This window comes from Corapipo altera, unplaced genomic scaffold (genome assembly GCF_003945725.1).
Source record: "Corapipo altera isolate COAL_440 unplaced genomic scaffold, ASM394572v1 69, whole genome shotgun sequence".
In the NCBI taxonomy this organism is placed as follows: domain Eukaryota; kingdom Metazoa; phylum Chordata; class Aves; order Passeriformes; family Pipridae; genus Corapipo; species Corapipo altera.
This window is the reverse complement of record NW_020884908.1, coordinates 3,297,491-3,314,871: the sequence shown is the minus strand read 5'-3', so window position 1 is coordinate 3,314,871 and position 17,381 is coordinate 3,297,491. Positions and strand designations below refer to the sequence as shown.

Below are 17,381 nucleotides of genomic sequence, written 5' to 3'. Positions count from 1 at the left end.
GATCACGGATTCAGGGCCGAGAGGAACCTGCTTTCGTGTGACCGTGTAACGCTACGAGCCACGCAGTCCACGGAGCATCTTCTCACTATACACACACTGCACATCCCCAGCCATTGCAGTCTGCACAGTGCAGGCCAGCCCAGCCATCTGAAGTTGTAAGAGCCTTGGGGTTCTAACAGGTTATAATCTTTAGGTTGTAGTAGTCACTTGCAGTTGAAGAAACAAAGCAAAAATAGTGTTAATCCCCGATTAACTTCAAGAATATTTGGGTAACATTAAAAGGTGCATAGGTAAAGCCTTATGAAGACATAGTAACATACAGCAGGAACTCACTTTGCCATAGTATTTTAAGGAAAAAGACAGGAATCTCATCATGCATTCTGAAAAGTGAAAATTTTGAGACTTCTTTCTTACATGTAAACAATCATTTACTCAAACTACAAGAACTTCTAACTATTCTCCACTTAGCCCAAAATCACAAACAAACCCACCCAGTTCCAACAAGTGTCACATCAGACTGGTCCCATGCAACATACAAATCCTTAGAAGACACGAAAGGGAATTGAATTTATAACTTTTGTAAGCCTCACACAGCAAACACTCTGAATCACACCATTTTCTGTGACTTGCCAGTGAATTATTCAAGATCATTCTTATGCTCCCATGGGAGGAAAGAAAAGAGAAAAATAGACATTCTTCTTGCTGCTCCATAACATACCTTCTCCACACACTGCCATCAGTGTCAGCTCCCCTTTTCCTTGCTTGTTCACCAGCTGAACCATGACAGAGTATGTCATCCTTCCATTCTAAATATGTACTGTAATTGCTTATGAATTTTCAATTTTCAAATTTTTATTCTCAATCCACAAGTTTGGTTAATGTTCTATCATGAGGTGGGTGGATTATTTTTAAATAAACTGTAAGGAATATAACCATGGAACATCTGAACTAGTTTTTGGAAGAGGAATCCTGTTGCTAGACAACCCGTGAACTGATGATTGTCCAAATCATAAGTTCCAGGAAACATAAACATACTGATTTTTCTTTAAATACAATGTTTTATCAACTTCTGTTCAATCATTCCTCAAATTATGTATGTTTGAGACTAGTCCAGCAGGAACACTTACACTAAGTTCTGTAAAAATGTTTCTCATTTTAACTCATGGATAATGTTACCTACTGAGTGTGCATCCAAAGGGGGAGCAACGGAGCACTCCAAGGAAGGAAAAGTAAAAGGGAAATAAGTATGTTTACACCAGTAGAAAGCAAGTCAGTCATTGAATCTTGCCACATTATTTTAAGAAAGAAACCTTTGAGAAGAGAACTGTATATGGTTAAAAGAAAAAAAAGGTTTGTTTGTATTCTTTAGTTTTGCTCAACTCCCATCCCCAAAAATCTCAAGAGCCACAAGTAGCCAACAGACTGCAGATTTCAATAATATAGAAATAACATATATGAGGAGAACATAAAGACTGAAAAGCATGCAGAACAAGAAGTAATGCATTTACAAAAGGAGAGGGTAGATTAGATATGAAAGAAAAGTTTTTTATTACTTAAAACAGGACATTACAACAGAACAGTAGTCAAGAAGGGGTCACTGGGTCCTGTCACTGAAAACAGAGAGATTAGATATGAAGGGAATAAGTCACACTAAGAGCATGAACTTGCTAAGAGCATTTTTTCAACCTTAAGTAACATGGCTGTAAATATACATGGGGCTCAGAGTAAAAAGACTATTGAACTGTAACCCTTATACCCTACTGACCTGTTTCAGAGTCCTGGGTAAATCACTTGATCTCATCACACTTGTTTTTTCCAGCTGTGAAACACCAGCAAATTCTATTACACAGGGACCTGAGGAAAAGTTTCACTCTTACAGAAAAGTGTAAGACTCCATAGGGGATGAGTTCATGTATTTGAACAGTTTATTCCTTACCTCCCATACTAATTTGCCTAACAGTTTATCATATTTCCAGCTACAAACTTAATCTTGCTATTGTTTTCTCATAAAGTTATATTATTTTCCCATACTATTTTGCAGTAGCTGTGGTTTTAAATGTTAACATGAGAGCAATTTAACAACTCTACAAACTAGGAATATGTCAACATCCTACTCAACAGATTTGTTTACTATCATTTTTAAGAAGCCTGTTTATTTGAATGACAACATTTTAATGCATTTTAGCCAACTTAATCCCACAGAGCTAAAAATAATGAGCTGGAAATGCTCTTCCCTATCTTGGGAAATACCAAATTGTTTACTGAGTTGTAGCCTACCAGCTAAAGCTGTGCAGCCCTTCTGAAGACAATGCATTTCCCCAGCCTGTGAGGGCATGAACAGAAGTGCACAATTAATTGAACAGCTGTTGACTCCAAAACACGGCACAGCAAAATTTTACAAGCTGTATAAGGTTATTTCTGTGTCTACTGAGGCATGAGGCACAAGCGAACACATAAAGAAGGCAAATCTGATTTTCATTTAATGCTCTGCTTTAAGAGGAAAATGCATTTGAAAGAACCTGCTTAAGCCATTGAACTGTTCTGCTAAGAGTTCGTTAGTAAATTAGCGATACTTTGAAGGAAGCAACACAACGAGAAAATAATGATGGCCCATGGCTTGAGTGCATCAACAGACCTGCAACCAGAAAACAAATACCGAAGAAGTGGCAAAACATTTTCTGCTCAAGCAGCTGTCATTTAAACAAAGCTGCAGGTTCTATTTTACTTGCTTGGCAGCTCATGTATAACAGACAAGGAAAACAGCAGTCCCTGACAGAAGTAGCAGTAATGACAATAATAAGGGTTTGATCTAACAGACAAACACAAATGAGGTCACCTCAAAAACTGCCACCTGAAACAAATGGACTATCAAAAAGTTGTGAACTCACCAGTTAAAATGCCGCTGCTCTCATTAATTCATTTTCCACCTGACTGTCATTTCTTCTACTAGGCACCATAAAATACAGTCAATATCTGAAGCTGAAAGGACAGGAGACATTACTTTTGGTTTGGGGCACTCTCTGTCATATTTAGTAGAAGCTGTTTAAATAAAAAAGAAACTATAAGCACTACACTTCTTTCACAACTCAGCATGGTCATAATGTGCTTCTGCCTGTGCTTCTGGTAGTCCCTCTATTCCCTCAGCTGCTCCTATGTAACCAATTCCAGCAACCCCAAATTACAGATTAAGAAATGAATAAGGGGTCAGGGCTCTGAAGTTCTGCAATTTATGTGGTGGAAACCACTAATACCAGCTGCACCAGTGCAAGACTTCTTAACCAGGAAATGCCTCAGCTGTATGCCCCACAAAACACCACAGTGCCCTTCATTAGTATTTCACTGCAAACATACATGGGAATCATTACTTTCAGGCTTTTAATGAGTACTTTTAATTTGCCTTGCAGTTTGCTTTTTACTTTCTAGTCATACTTTTTATTTTTAGAATAAAAATATTTGGACTATTATACAGACACCATCATAAAATGGTAAAATAACTGGAATACTAGCATCAAAGATAGAAGTTTCTTCTGCATTGTGTAATTTGTGCCACCTTGAAAACCAAATGAAACAAAATCCTCAGCATTTTCAGAAATCATTCATCTTTTCTGACAACTGCCAAATTATGCCCATGCAGGAATCAAAATTCTGAAGCACAGAGGCCTAGCAGGAAAAAGTAAACTCAGCTGGGAGCACAATATAACAACTGGGATAAGGGGAAAGAAGAGAAAAAAATACTTTTGGGGGGAAAAAATATTAAGGAAAAAAGAGGACCTAAGTAAACCAATTCATTGCTATGCTGGAATTGGGTTGCTACAAGCCAAATAGGTGAAACTGAGCTAAAGACACCATACCTTTTATGTACAAGTTAAGAAAATCAAAACTATGAAAATCACCATTTTCAATGTATGTTTTAAAAAGTTAATTCACCTAAGCAACAATAGACTCACAAACTCTCATATTTTACTGGTTTTTTCAGTCAGGTCTCCAAAAATCATCACTTTTCCACTTCATCCTTCACGTTTAGTAGGCACCAGATGAGCTCTGCTTTCTAGATCATGGCTTAGGAAAATGCTTCCTCCAGATTTTTCTCAAAGGAAAATAAAAAATAAAAGTGTTTTTGGTTGTAAGCAGTCATGTCTTCTGCGAGAGAGGAAAAAAAATACCAAAACCACAACTGGCCATTTTGTCTGAATTCAGAAAATGTAAGTCAGATCAGAAAACCTCAAACCATTATTTCTAGAGATCTATTATTCTAGTATAAAGAAATATGCTATTAAAACATCATGGGTAACATTTGTTCCATCTGATGTCTGCATTTAAAAAAAGTCTAACTAAATTTTGCTTTTGTATTAAAATATGTATTTTGGGATGGTTAAAATTCCCTTCCCCTTGTGTACAGTGTATAATAACTAACTATAGCTTCCAACAGGGACTAAACACCTCTATGTTCTATTTATATGCATACAATTTATTTAAAACTAAGACTGTGGTCAAGTGCTGTCAGGCCGTCCAATGTTCTTGCTGTCATTCAAGGTGAGGAAAGAAAAAAAGGCAATCAATTCTGGCAATAGCTGATGCTATATTTGAAAAAAATACATTGGAAAGCTGCAGTGTCAACTGCTCCTAAGATGACCCCATAAGCAGAATAAAACCCTGCACCAGCATAAACCTTACTCTCACACCCTCCCAAAACCAGTCACATTTTCACAGGGGCATCCATTTCCTATCAACAGATTTATGGTGTATACAAATAGAAGATTTGGGCTTGTGCTTTTTTCCAATACAGTCTGTAGTAATCTCTGAGTGAGTGTTTGGATTTGTCATGATCATCCCATATACAGAATCCAGTGGTATTCTTTTGCAGAGCAGTGGCTAGGTATTCCATTAATGTCTGCTGTAGTAAAACATTTGAATCCACACATAGAAAAAGTGTATTTAATGTTCACGTTTACATAAAGCATTTATCAGGAACAGAGTAAGAAAACAATGCTTAGAGACTATCTTTGAATGCTTTCAGTAGCAGGTCGGCTGCCAGTCCAGGAGACAAGACTCCACTAAGAACCTTTTCTTCCAGAAGTGGAATCTTATCTTTGACCGCCAGGTGACTCCGGAAATGTTCCAACATGTTTTCTTGGATGAGATTCCACATCCACACTTTCTGCTGTTTCCGTCGTTTGGCAATCAACTCACCGCTCGTGAGCATGAGGTCACGGAACTCGGTCATTTTATCCCACATGTCCGAGATACCTTCTCCAGTTTTGGCAGAGATGCGCATTACCTGTTGGGTTCAGAGGAATCTTTAAAGCCAAGGAACTGCTGGGCTTGAGGGTTCAATTACTGCACCAGGTAAATTCCGTGAAAATTAAGAAACGCGTAAGGCAAGCTTCGCTCAACGCGCTTCACGAGGCTCTGGTGGTTCTGTGGGGTTTTTTTGAAAAGATATCTCAAAATTAGGATCCTACCGACTATAAGTGGACCCTGAGATCCACAGTATTTGGGATTACTAGGCCTTGTCCAACTGCTTGTATAATGAGAATAATTTTTAATGAGACCTTAAGCTAAAAGGTACATTATTGCTTTTTTACTTACACGTAGAGTCAAAATACATATTCTGGTAGTTATTCTTTTGCACTTAAAAGTATGCCAGAAATTAGGTATTTTGACTATTTTTTTGGCCTTAGCCTTCCAGACTAGGACTTAATTTTGCCAATAATATTTCAGATATCTAACACAGTCTTTTAAATGGAACAGTCTGGTTTTTTTGAAGTCTCTGTCTCTTTCCCCCACTTACAAAAGGACAGCTAAACCTCAGGTAGCCCAGCTGATTTAACCTTAATTCAATGGGTCAATTTTAATACCAGGGTAGAGCAAACCTGGTTTATAAATACATGTACGTAAATAAAGGAAGTGAGAGTGTGTGCCTGTGCTTATTCTATAGACACATTAAAAATTAGTACTGAATCTTCTCCTTTACAATTTATCATAACCTTTTAATAGACGAAATACACCATCAAAACTGGAGACCCACGGGATGAGAACTCCAATAATCTAGACATTGCATACACAGGTAGACAAGGCTCTTGCCCAAGAACTTTCATTCTGTGAGCAATGAAAAAATATTAAAGATAAGGGAACATAAGTACTAGTGAAAGAACAAAGATAACCACAGGCTTCAGAGTTACAAATGATGGAGAAATGGCCTATGAGACATTTTAAGATATGCACAGTTTACAAAAAGCAAGTAAAGTTTGTACCACTACTGATGTTAGTAATAGGTCTGCCAGTGCTGAGACTGTAGCTCAGGACAGAACTCATGGGAAGGAGGACTGGCTTTGCACAGTGTTTCATGTGGCACACCTTGAGACCAGCAGCAATCAGCTCTCCAGCACAGTGTAAAACTAAACAACCAACTGAATTTTTTTTTATAAAAGAGCCCAGGGAGACTAGTACAGCTAGATGAGAGAATATCAATCCTAACTCATTCAGTATTTTTTCTGGGGGGAATAATTACGAAAGAAAGCCAAACACACTAACAAAACCCAAACAAAACAAAGGCATATCCAAACTGACACACAAACCACGGGGAAGTACACAAACCTTTGGTCTCCAAACCCTGGACCGCTTACGAAGCAGCTTCATAGCACTGATGTACTCAGCCTGTATTCTCCGTGCAGCCACAAGTAAATCACCATCAGCTTTATTTATAGCGACCAGATCTGCCATCTCAATTATACCCCGCTTGATACCCTAAGTGGAACATGGAGAGATGTCATGAACACCCAGAAGGACTGGGTGATTTATCACAAAAAGCAGGTCAAAATGCTAGTTCAGTTTCTAGTGGCTCTGACTGACTTTGGTGTGTGTACAAGTGTGTGTATGTGCCAGTCAAGCAAGAGTAGTACCAACACCCCCTGTCATTACCAGTTATTACTCTACTTTGACACAAGAACACTACATATGGACATTAGAGTTCACATGTAAACCTATTTCATGTGTTGAGACTCAGGTTTACTCAAAACATGACCAAGTTTGCAAAACTATTTATATTCATTTCTGTTTTCCCATAATGCAAAAACCACTCCCAAAAATTTTATGTAACTAGTAATTACATCAAAGGTAAGTCACAGAGTATCAAAATTTTACATCCTAATACTTCCAAAATCAGGGGAGCATATTGGATCTTAGCTATGCAATAAATTGATGACACTGAAAATACTTTGATTCTAGCAGCATAATGGACTGTTGATGTGGACTTTCTACACAGATACTGCATCTTGAATTAAGTTTCTCTTTCTAGTCCTAGGTAGTAATCAATAAGAGAAATTGAGAAATACCTGTAATTCATCTCCACCTGCAGGTGGTAGCAGTAATATAAACATATCAACCATATCAGCTACAGCAAATTCTGACTGCCCCACACCTAAAAAATTAAATTCACAGTTCACCATTTATTGCAAACTTTCAATCACATTCATGACAATAATTATTACAGATCCCAGCACTGCACCACAAACAAATCCCACTAACAAAACAAAGATGACAGGAAACACAACAGTTTTGTAAAAGACAAAGAAGACCAGAAAATAGACAGAATGGGCATTCGTGTTCAACCAGTGACCACGTATGAAACATGAGCAAAATCAAGGATGAAAGCATGCAATTAGTAACACACTTTATTTAGATATCACAACAGGATAGTTAAAAGGAAGCCCTAAGCACATACCTACAGTTTCCACAAGAACAACATCGTAGCCTCCTCCTTCACACAGCAGAATGGCTTCATTTGTGGTCCTTGTTACACCTCCCAGCGTCCCACTGGTTGGAGATGGTCTGATGTAAGCATTCATGTCTCTTGACAACTCAGTCATCCGTGTTTTATCACCCAACAGAGAACCTTAAACATGCAATGTTAAATTATTTCGGAAGTGCAACACAGCCAAACTTCCCCTTCTCCCTCCCACCAATAAATGAGTGGGAAAAGACAGACCTTTTGGGCTAAGTCAGTCAAACAGGAATATCCCAGCAACAGTTGATCAAGACTTTGCTGAGGACTAGGAAGTTATGGCCTGGTTCTTCCACTTACCAGAAGCTGGAAAGGCCTGATAAGCAAACCTATTGTTATCAAATACAAAGAATTTGTTCTAGATCAGAATTAATTCCACACCTCCTGAATGGCTTTTTGAGGCCTACACACACCAGGCCACACAACCAAATATTTGCTGTTTCTGTCTAAAGGAACAAATATCTACATCATGATTCTGATACATCTTGATGGTGGATTTTTTTGTTTTAAGAAATCTGACACAAATCTATTTAAATAAATTGTGTATCAGTCTCAGCAAGATCTATGCACACAATGCACATTCCAAAAGATGAGGGTTGCTCAATTCTTTCAACTGGTGCAGTCTTGCTATCATATTTTGCTATTCTGATGCATCCTGAATGCATGCACTCAAGAATACAGTTTGTCTTAGCACCAGGTCATACTGAAGTTTTTTGTCTTTATAAATAGTTACACATCACGGTATCTTCTGTAACAGCACAGAAGCTGAAAAAACTAACTATGTTGCCTGGAAGCTGCCCATTAGAAAAAGATCAGAATCAAGATTCTATATTTATGTCAGGAATACCACAAATCAAGCATGGTCAGCTTATAATTCCCCTACAATCTTTTATTTGAAAGTGACACGTTATAGCCACGCAGTTTCAAAGAAATTCAAATTTAGAAAAAAAAACCGAAACTGTAAGGCTGAACATTCCAACACTAGAAAAGAGGAAATGTCACAAAATTAGGACACTGATACCTATTTCCCAATTTCATATCAAAGGAGGAAAAAAATGAAAACCTGATACATTCAATATTTTTCTCCATTTGGCCCAAAGAGATACTCCTATAGTTGACAAGGTATTGGAAACCTGACTCAAACTTTAATTCACTCACCACCACTTGTACTAGAGGAAGGGTCTACAGCCAGCACAGACACTTTGTGTTTTCTTTCTGTAAGCATTTTCCCAAAGCACTCTATGAAAGTTGATTTCCCAGCACCAGGAGGACCAGACAACCCTAAATAATCATATTAGGAAGGAAAAAACATTTTGTTAATCAAATAAATAATATATCACATGAACACCATCAACATCTAAGTTGATAACAACTCATACTTTAACACAATACCACAGCAAAGGCAAATAGAAGATATGTCAAAACTGTTACACCACCTAAGCAGTTGTAATTCACTCAAAATACACCATCTTGATTCCCCCAACACAGCAGCCCTCACTTCATTATCCTTATCCTACCCACACTAACATAACATTATCCACACATATTTACTTCCCTCCAAATAAATTTACTTACACTGACTTATCTTTCAGAACTTTCAAAACATTTCATTCTAAAACTGTGTTTTTCAGAGATTTATAAAAGAAACACTGTAAAAGCAAAAGCTCTTACCTTGTAGAGCTGTTACTTCAAAAAATGAGGCCATTTACTTGTGTGTCAAAGCTCACAAACTAAGATTAGTACCAAACTTTTCTTACTCAAACCCAAGTTCTCCTTCTTACCACCTTGGTACAGATACAAGAAATGAGCTGGGCATGACATACATTAGTAGCCCATCTCTTTGCAAGGGGAAAATATTTCAGAGCTTCCAAGAGAACCAGGTGCAAGTCTCTTTCAGCTGAAAAGTAGGCTGCTTTAAAGGAAGGCCATAAAACAGGAAAGTATGTGTTTTATCTTTTGTAAATCGAAAAAGGGATTCAAGAAAACACCTTCTTTGCAGAAAGATCAGGTCTGCTTGACTAAATCCTTTCTTGTCTAGGTGTAGATAATATCTGCATCAATCTGCAAACCACCTAATGTTTCAGCTTACAACAGCTACAAAAAACACCCCACATAACACACTCCCAAGATGCAACAATAATTTCTAATGCTTTTTCAAAGGCATCTTTTAGATCCAGCCATAATTCTACTGGACAACAGAAGTGATCTAATTGGTTACAAACCCCACAAAACCAACAATCCAAGACTACAGACCACAAATGATAGTGATAATGAAAGGTGAGAACTGCAATTCCACGTAAGCGACTACTAGACAGATATAAAAGGACTAACCCACTCTAAAGGCAAGTGGTTTTCCTTGATTTAATTTTTCTTGTTCCCTGTGGTAGGATAATACCTTCTGAAGGAGTACCTGGGCTACTTTCTTCTTCCTACTCTGAGTTGATTCTACAAGTGTAATGGCTTCGGCTAAACAGGCTCTATGACCCTGGATTAGTCCATTGTAAAGTCTGTCTACGAGTCTTTGTTCTCTGTCAGAAAGTTCCTCTATTTGCTGCTCAGGGGCTACTTGTTGACAGAGCTCTCTCCTCAAACCATTTGATGAACACATCCATTCTGTACGACAGTGGTGCACTGATGCAAGAGATCCAACGCACAGGAAATCTGCTCTGGAAACGAAGTGGAAGTTCGTGAAGTAAGTTCTTCTGGAGAAATAACGAGGGAATCCCATCAGCAAAGAGGGGATCTTCATCTTGTTTGGAATTAAAAAGTACCAGAGGTATCAGTTCACTCCTGTTTGCAGACACCCTAAAGAGAAAGAGAAACATTTTTACTTTCTTCAAAGCACTTGTAAGGACTCAAATTAAACCTGTCTACACAGGTGATCATCAGCTTTTATTTTATCCGTACCTACTGTCTTGAATAAAGACAGTTCCCTTTTCCTGCTAAAAAGACACAACGAAAAGTAGCCACACAACCTTCAATAGCGCGTCCTCTCTTTATTATCATACTCAACAAAATATTACTTTTATAAAAAAGCAGACACGTAAACAGCACTTTCAAATAAGGCAGCCTCTGAGAGCGCACGCAGCGCGCCGCAAATCCAGGCACAAAACAACCCTCATGCTCCCTGAAATCGCTGTATGTCCCACTCTCACGGCTGCAGGGCTGTTTTTAACAACAGTTCGGGATGAGGGGATTTTTTTGTCCGGGAAAAAAAAGGTGGGGGCGGGGAGGCTCAGGCACAAGAACGTTTAGGGGTAAACCCAAGGATCTGAAGCCTCCCGGAGGATCCCGGGCAGCCCCGGCCCCGCAGCCGCTCAATCTCCGCGGCCCGGGCGCGACCGCTGAAGGGGAGGAGGGTGCGGGAAAATCCCCCGCTCCCCACCATTCCCGGATTCCCGGCACCTACCACGGTCCGCCCCGCTCCTCCCCGGGAAGTGACGCCCTCAGGCTGAGCCGGAACCCGCTGTCCGGGCAGGGAACGGGGAGAGTGGGATGGGGCGGGGGAGTCCCGAAAGGAAAGGAGCTTCCCCCCTCCCTGCCACCACCATCCCTACCCCCATCCTCCTCGCCCTGCAGAGCCGGGTCTCAAGTCCTCAGGTCTCAGTTCTGGCCATTCCATGAGCACACGGACTTCCACGCCGATGGAGCCACAGTCCCCCTGCCTGGCCTTTCAAGGAAGGGTGTTGCAAACCGTCATTTCTTTCCTGAGATCTTAGAAATGTCCGCTTTGGGTGTGTGCGTGGCGATTTACTCTTCCCCTCATTTCATTTCAGATGGCAGCAGAGAGAGAAGAAATGCTTAAACCCGCACCTGTGCTTACTACATCATATTTATTTTCAGTCTTCATTTTGGCAAGTTAAACCTGGTTTTTAAAATTTCCTGCCATGGAATGTTGGTTTATTGCGGGGTGGGTTTTGTTTTACTTTTTTAAAACTCTTTATTATTTCCTCCCGTCATCGTACAACCCCTTTTCCGCCCATCTCCTTGTTCAAGTACACACATTTATTCCCAGAAAACATAAATGCATGGAATCCTCCTGGCTGAGCTGTTCCCAGTGCTTTGCAGTCTTACCATCACACCAGACCCGTGCACAGTTCTCATCACACAGGCAGTGCAAGTGATGCACTGTATAAAATAGCGAAAGTTTTATTCTTTACGGCTGAATGCACGATTTAATCTCATTGCTTTTATTCGGGTCCAGAAGATTATCATACCCAGAGAACTGTATGTCCCTTGGCTCTCTTCAGAGCCGAGAAAACATCCAATTTTGTGTCCCTATCAGCATGTGATGGAACCACAGCAAACAAGAAGTCTCATTTGAAAATAGCCTTGTGAAGTCTTTCTATTAACCAGATCTTTATTCATCACTTAGCATGTATCACTGTAATCTCTTCATTAAATAAACAGAAAGTTTATTTAGGCTCTCTGTTTCAAGTGCTGTGCTTAAACCTAGGTAGCACACCCCCGTTATTATTTTAATAACAGCAGCAACAACAACAAAAAAGCCATTCTGCTATGGCTTAATTGATCCTGTAGTTTATTCCACTTTGTGGACTTTCATCTTGAATAATTTGTCATTGACCTAGATGAATGGATATGCAAAACATTTCGTCAACACTGAAGAGGAGAGTGGATTGTTCAGTTCTCTGTCTGTGATAATAGGAATGAGATTAAATTGTGCATTCAGCAGTTCAGAACAAAACTTCTGCTATTTTATACAGCCCATCAGTTGCACTGCCAATCTGATACGACCACAAACAAGCATGTATGTGCTTTAGAGCAGTCTTGCTGCAAGAACAGTTTTCAAGACTTTGCACACTGATGAGGTCTGGAAATTCAAGTCATCTCTCTTTTTTCCCCCCTTTCCCCTCAACTCAGATTAAATAAGTTTGCTTTTCTCCAGTCAGAGACTAGACTTTCCAAATAACAGATGTGATAGGAAGACTTCCTGTTGCATTATCAATTACACACACTCCTTCTTTCAATATTCTGGAAAAGAGATTACACAGGTCTCCTAGAACTGTGCACTCTTCTACCACCTCTAATTTCATGTTTCCCCTATGATCTTTTAAGGTATGTGACCAAACATGCTTTTATTTTTTTGGTCTTTATTACACACAACCCAATGAATTTTGGTCTTGATCTATTATGCTATATTACAAAATGAATTTTTCATTGAGGAATACGAATTCAGTGGCAATTCCTACACTGACTTCTCACATTGCAGTTCCAGTGTAACACCTGGTGGTCTTCACTCTCTTTTTCCTCCAACATTTCTCCACTCTGCTTGTACTAAGTCCACCCTCCTCCCTTGCAAATGCACGTTCTTGGCTAGTATGACTGCAACTGGACTAATGGCCTTATTACAAAACGTGCAAGTATTTTATTACAAGCAATCCAAGGGGAAGGAAAAAAAAAAAAACCCAAGAGATTTTTACAGCAGTTGGCCAGAGCAACAAACAACTGTCAATTTGCAGCAAGAGTTAAATCCTGCCTGCATATCAGGTTTAGCTAAGTTGCAGAATAACTACAGTCCTTGCTACGGTACAAACTGAAGCTATAGTCCTTTCCTGCAGAGGACAACCCTCAATTCACTTCAGTTTTCACACAAGCAGAGAAGATCAATCCAACCTCCTCTTTACAGCACAACACTGAGCAAGGTAACAGCCTTCCTTTCAAGAAGAAAGCACTAACCTTTCAAGAGCAGTTTTAGCATTTTAGACAAAATATACTTTCTCTCTGATCTTAAAAGATGTGAAATAAAAACAATAGGAAGCGTATTCACAGGTGAAGGTCTGCTGTTTAAATGCAACTTGAGCCCAGACCTCAGATTTGCAATCATGACTCAGGCAAGAAAACAGCACAAAAAAAGTTCATCTCCCCAAAGACTCACCGACAGCTACACACACAGATGTTTGCTGACTACAGGGTTTTACTACAAAAAGCCAGGACAGAGCAGCAAGTCAGCTCCCTGGCTAGGTCTGGAGACAAGAGCCTCACCACAGCTTCCCAAGTTCAGCCACCTACAAAGGTGGGACAGCTCCAACAGCTGAGTGGATTCGCTGTACTTGTGCTGGTGAGGAGCCATGAGGTTATCAGAGCTCACAGAGCTGCTTGAGAGCCTGGAAAAACAAATTTGCTTTTTGAGCTTTGGCTGAGACCTACAAAAGAGAATCTGAAGAAAGAAGAGGAAAAATTAATCTTAAGCAACTATGGTTTATATTTGTGTAATATTTTTATAAACAAGGGAACTGAAGTTTCTTCACAAAACCTTAGAGCAGTGACTTTAACATTTTCTTGTTGGTATCAACTGAGCTATAATTACACATTAGTGAGAAATGATATAATTACAGGAAAGTTTTCTATGGCTTATGCACAAGTTTTTTATATGAAGGGAACAGATAAAAACATATTTTCTTTTAAAAGCAATTCTCTCTTCTGCAAATGTTGACATTCCTTTGGGAAAAAAATTACTGTATGGGCAGAAAAAACCCCAAATATTATTCATATAAGTCTACTGGTTGTGAAAGCAAGTTAAATAATGTTCTCCACAGCTGATTCATTGTTAAAATTATAAACCTGGAAGAGCAATTCACTTGCCAGTAAAATAATATATTTTTTTTCTTTCAATAGGCTTAAAGACTATGTTTTTCTCCATGGCCACCAATGACTCATGATATCAAAATATTTCTCATTATTGCACAGCTGAAAAGGAAATCATTAATTGCCTCCTCCTGGTTCTTTTCAATACAGCAATGAAACCATAGCAAGTATATTAGTAAACATAAGAGGCATAATACAATCTGACACTTGACTTTGTCAACCCATCCGCATTCCCAGCTACTTTTTGCTTAAGAAAAGGCTTGATTGCTGCAATTTTTAAGTTCTGGAGTTGACAAAGCCCTGAGCAGAGGACTGAGACTTTCAAGTAACTAAATACAATCCTCCTTCCCTCTACCCCAGGGTGCTAAAGATTTATTAGGTCAGAATGAACTTAGCACAATCTTACACAGCAAAAAGTGAATACCTTAAAGTTCCCAAGGTGAAGCATACAGTGGAGCAAGGAATGCTGAATGCTTAACTCAGTTTATCATTGTAGATAATATGAATATTAAGAGTAAATACATAATCTTTCACGCATTCAAATGTTTTTCCCTGCATCTCCAACAGCATCGATGCTCAGAGGTCTTTGTCTGAACATCCCTAAGCTGAATGCCTCACCAGCAGGTGAAAACCACAATTGGTGGAAATGAGGTAGTGGGTAGAGTTATCCATAGGAACATAACATTGCAGCAAAACATATCAAGACACTTTCTGTTTCAGGATGACATGGCCAAGATGAAAAGGAAGACCAAGCCCATCTGATAGCGAGGATTCAAAACTGAGAAATGGGAAAACCTTAGTGTTTCCAATTGGGACCAAAGCTGTGGTATGAACAGGGAAGCCTGTTTCTGGCAGTCCACCTAAGTGCCTTAAACATGAGGCTCCTGTTTATCACACTGGACATTTCTGTTTCTCTGGTATGTATGTATGTATCTGCATACATGTTGTGTTTGCGTGTTTGCTCTCCAATATGCCCACAAAAGCAAGACTTTGGTCTTCTCATAATGCAAAATTGTGTAGTGATTTCAATGTCCCATTTTTTTCCAGGCAGTGGAAGCAGGAGTGTAAACAACAAAGAGGAAAGATTCTGCTAGGATTTAATGTTATATTATCAACATATCCAGAAACATAGCAAAACAACGTTGTAAAAGGCTGGCAAACTAACTTAGAAAGGGCTTGTAAAAAGCATGTTGGATCATATTGTGTGTCATTGCTTTATACCACAAAGGAAACACCTTTATGGTAGTACATATCTATTTACAAAGCTTAGCCTAATGCTACAAAATGTTGTACCCTAGAATTAAAATGAAAGAGAAATCCTTAAATAAGGCAAAAAGGCAAGAAAAAAAGCCCAAAGTCCAAGCAAAAAAGAAATTTACCATCATAGCTGATGCAGTTGCATGGGGGAAATTAGCATACAGAATATGAAAAGAAGTAAAATATTTGTTTCTAGGAACAGCAAACAGAGGTCTAGAAGGGAAAACGGGAATCTTTTTATCCAGAAGTTGGTATTTTCATCTCAATACTTTCCAGATTAGGTCCATGTTTAGAAATGTTCAAACAGCAACATCTCGATATAACACTATATTATGTTTCAAGAAGCAAAGACGTTCCACCAGCCTTTCCCCACACACACACCGGCAGTTAGCCATTAATTTGTTCTCTGAAAACTAGTATTCAGTACATAGAAATAAAATCGAGAAAAAGTTCGGGTGAGTTCCGCCGTCAGGATCACTTACTTCTTTCGGCCAGAAGGGGAAGCCAGCGCACTGTGTTTTTGTCACACCGCCCGGCTGTGTTCTGAACACAGAGGAAGTCGGTCTTAGTTCATCGTCACAACCGTAAATCTACCCTGTTGGGTCACGGCAGACTTTTAACCGCCTAGGGAACTTAAACACATTGAACATTTATTCAGAGTGCATTCAGTAGGCTTCAGAATGTAAAAAATACAAAAGTCACACCTTTGCCAGCAGGAATTCCATCTCGGGTTTTTTTGGAGAGTTACTCACAGAAAACGAGCAGCAAGTGGCCATAACCCTATTTTGGAGCCCTTTACAGCAAGATTCTGACTGTTGCTCTTGCCCTCTCTCTGGTCGCTGCAGTAAGTCAGGGATCTCTGTGTAACATAGGGCTTACACAGGAATTCCATGTTATTTCCCACCTAAACCAGAAACAAAATACAAAGCATAAATTTTAGCTGGTAATTCTGCCACTGTGCTAAGACACCTATTCAGAGTATGAGTGTGGGAAACTGAAAACTTCAAATGAGATGTTTGAGGAGTTGTTTTGTTGAATTAATCAATATTAAGGGACTTTATGTTTTCTTGTTGAGAATGAAGACAAGAAATCTGCAGTACTCACACCTCAGATGACTTGTGGTCATCAGCATCCTTCATCCTTTTCAGACCTGATTTGTCTGTATTTACTTGATGTTTTGTGATTTTAGTAGAGAAGGATACAGACTGGACAACTGAGGTGGGGTTTTTTTCTGATCAACTCTTCCATTTCAGTTCCTCAGCATTAAAAAACTGTTTATTTGATTTAAGCTAATCTATCAGATGTGTTAGATTAGGCCTTTCTCATGGTGCTGTAGAAAGAAACACCAGCAGTCAGATGCCAAAAACTGTATCTAGGTCTGTCCAAAATGTCTTGTTTTATATGTCTATGTATCTCTAGCCTGGCCTAGACTCAGACTTTCTGCCCATTTCTGGGCAGAAACTTCCAGGAATGCTCCACTTCCAGGAATGCTCCAACTCTCAACTGACTGCTTAGCCAGAGGCAGACTATTCAAAACATCAATGGATGAAACATTAAAAAATGAACAGAGGAACCCCCAAATATATGGCTATGTTACACAGATATAATATATACACATCCTCCATTCCTTGTCCTTATTTGCCACATATTCCAAGAGAATATATCCCTAGTGCTATTTCCTTCCCATGTAACGAGACTGATTCTAGAACACAATAAACAGATCCTGAGTACTTCA

At 39.2% G+C, this 17,381-nt stretch overlaps 1 protein-coding gene across 6 annotated transcripts; it reads right to left on the bottom strand.

Moving 5' to 3' along the window:
- Positions 1–4,921: 4,921 nt before the first annotated feature.
- MMAA (metabolism of cobalamin associated A) lies at positions 4,922–16,299 on the bottom strand. 6 transcript variants are annotated; one of them, XM_027652860.1, is made up of 8 exons: positions 16,129–16,299; positions 13,787–13,908; positions 10,115–10,588; positions 8,942–9,064; positions 7,724–7,894; positions 7,335–7,420; positions 6,598–6,747; positions 4,922–5,278 (listed from the first exon to the last, which is right to left on the bottom strand). In XM_027652860.1, exons 3-8 carry the CDS (start codon positions 10,530–10,532, stop codon positions 4,991–4,993), a joined length of 1,236 nt encoding a protein of 411 aa, XP_027508661.1. In that variant the 5' UTR covers positions 10,533–10,588; positions 13,787–13,908; positions 16,129–16,299; the 3' UTR covers positions 4,922–4,990. The 6 variants fall into 6 exon arrangements, with proteins under 6 accessions (XP_027508661.1, XP_027508662.1, XP_027508660.1 ...); XM_027652861.1 differs by lacking the exon at positions 16,129–16,299 and having other exon boundaries at positions 13,787–13,928; XM_027652859.1 differs by lacking the exons at positions 13,787–13,908; positions 16,129–16,299 and adding an exon at positions 11,193–11,218.
- Between the last annotated feature and the right edge of the window lie 1,082 nt (positions 16,300–17,381).

Bases quoted from the DNA above. Each gene is read 5' to 3' on its own strand.
- MMAA (XM_027652860.1), bottom strand. From the start codon at position 10,532: ATGAAGATCCCCTCTTTGCTGATGGGATTCCCTCGTTATTTCTCCAGA. The intron at 6,748-7,334 runs GTATTTCTCAAT...TGTTCCACTTAG, and splicing joins CAGGTGGAGATGAATTACAG to GGTATCAAGCGGGGTATAAT. The intron at 5,279-6,597 runs GTTTGTGTACTT...TGAACCCAACAG, and splicing joins CCAGGGTTTGGAGACCAAAG to GTAATGCGCATCTCTGCCAA.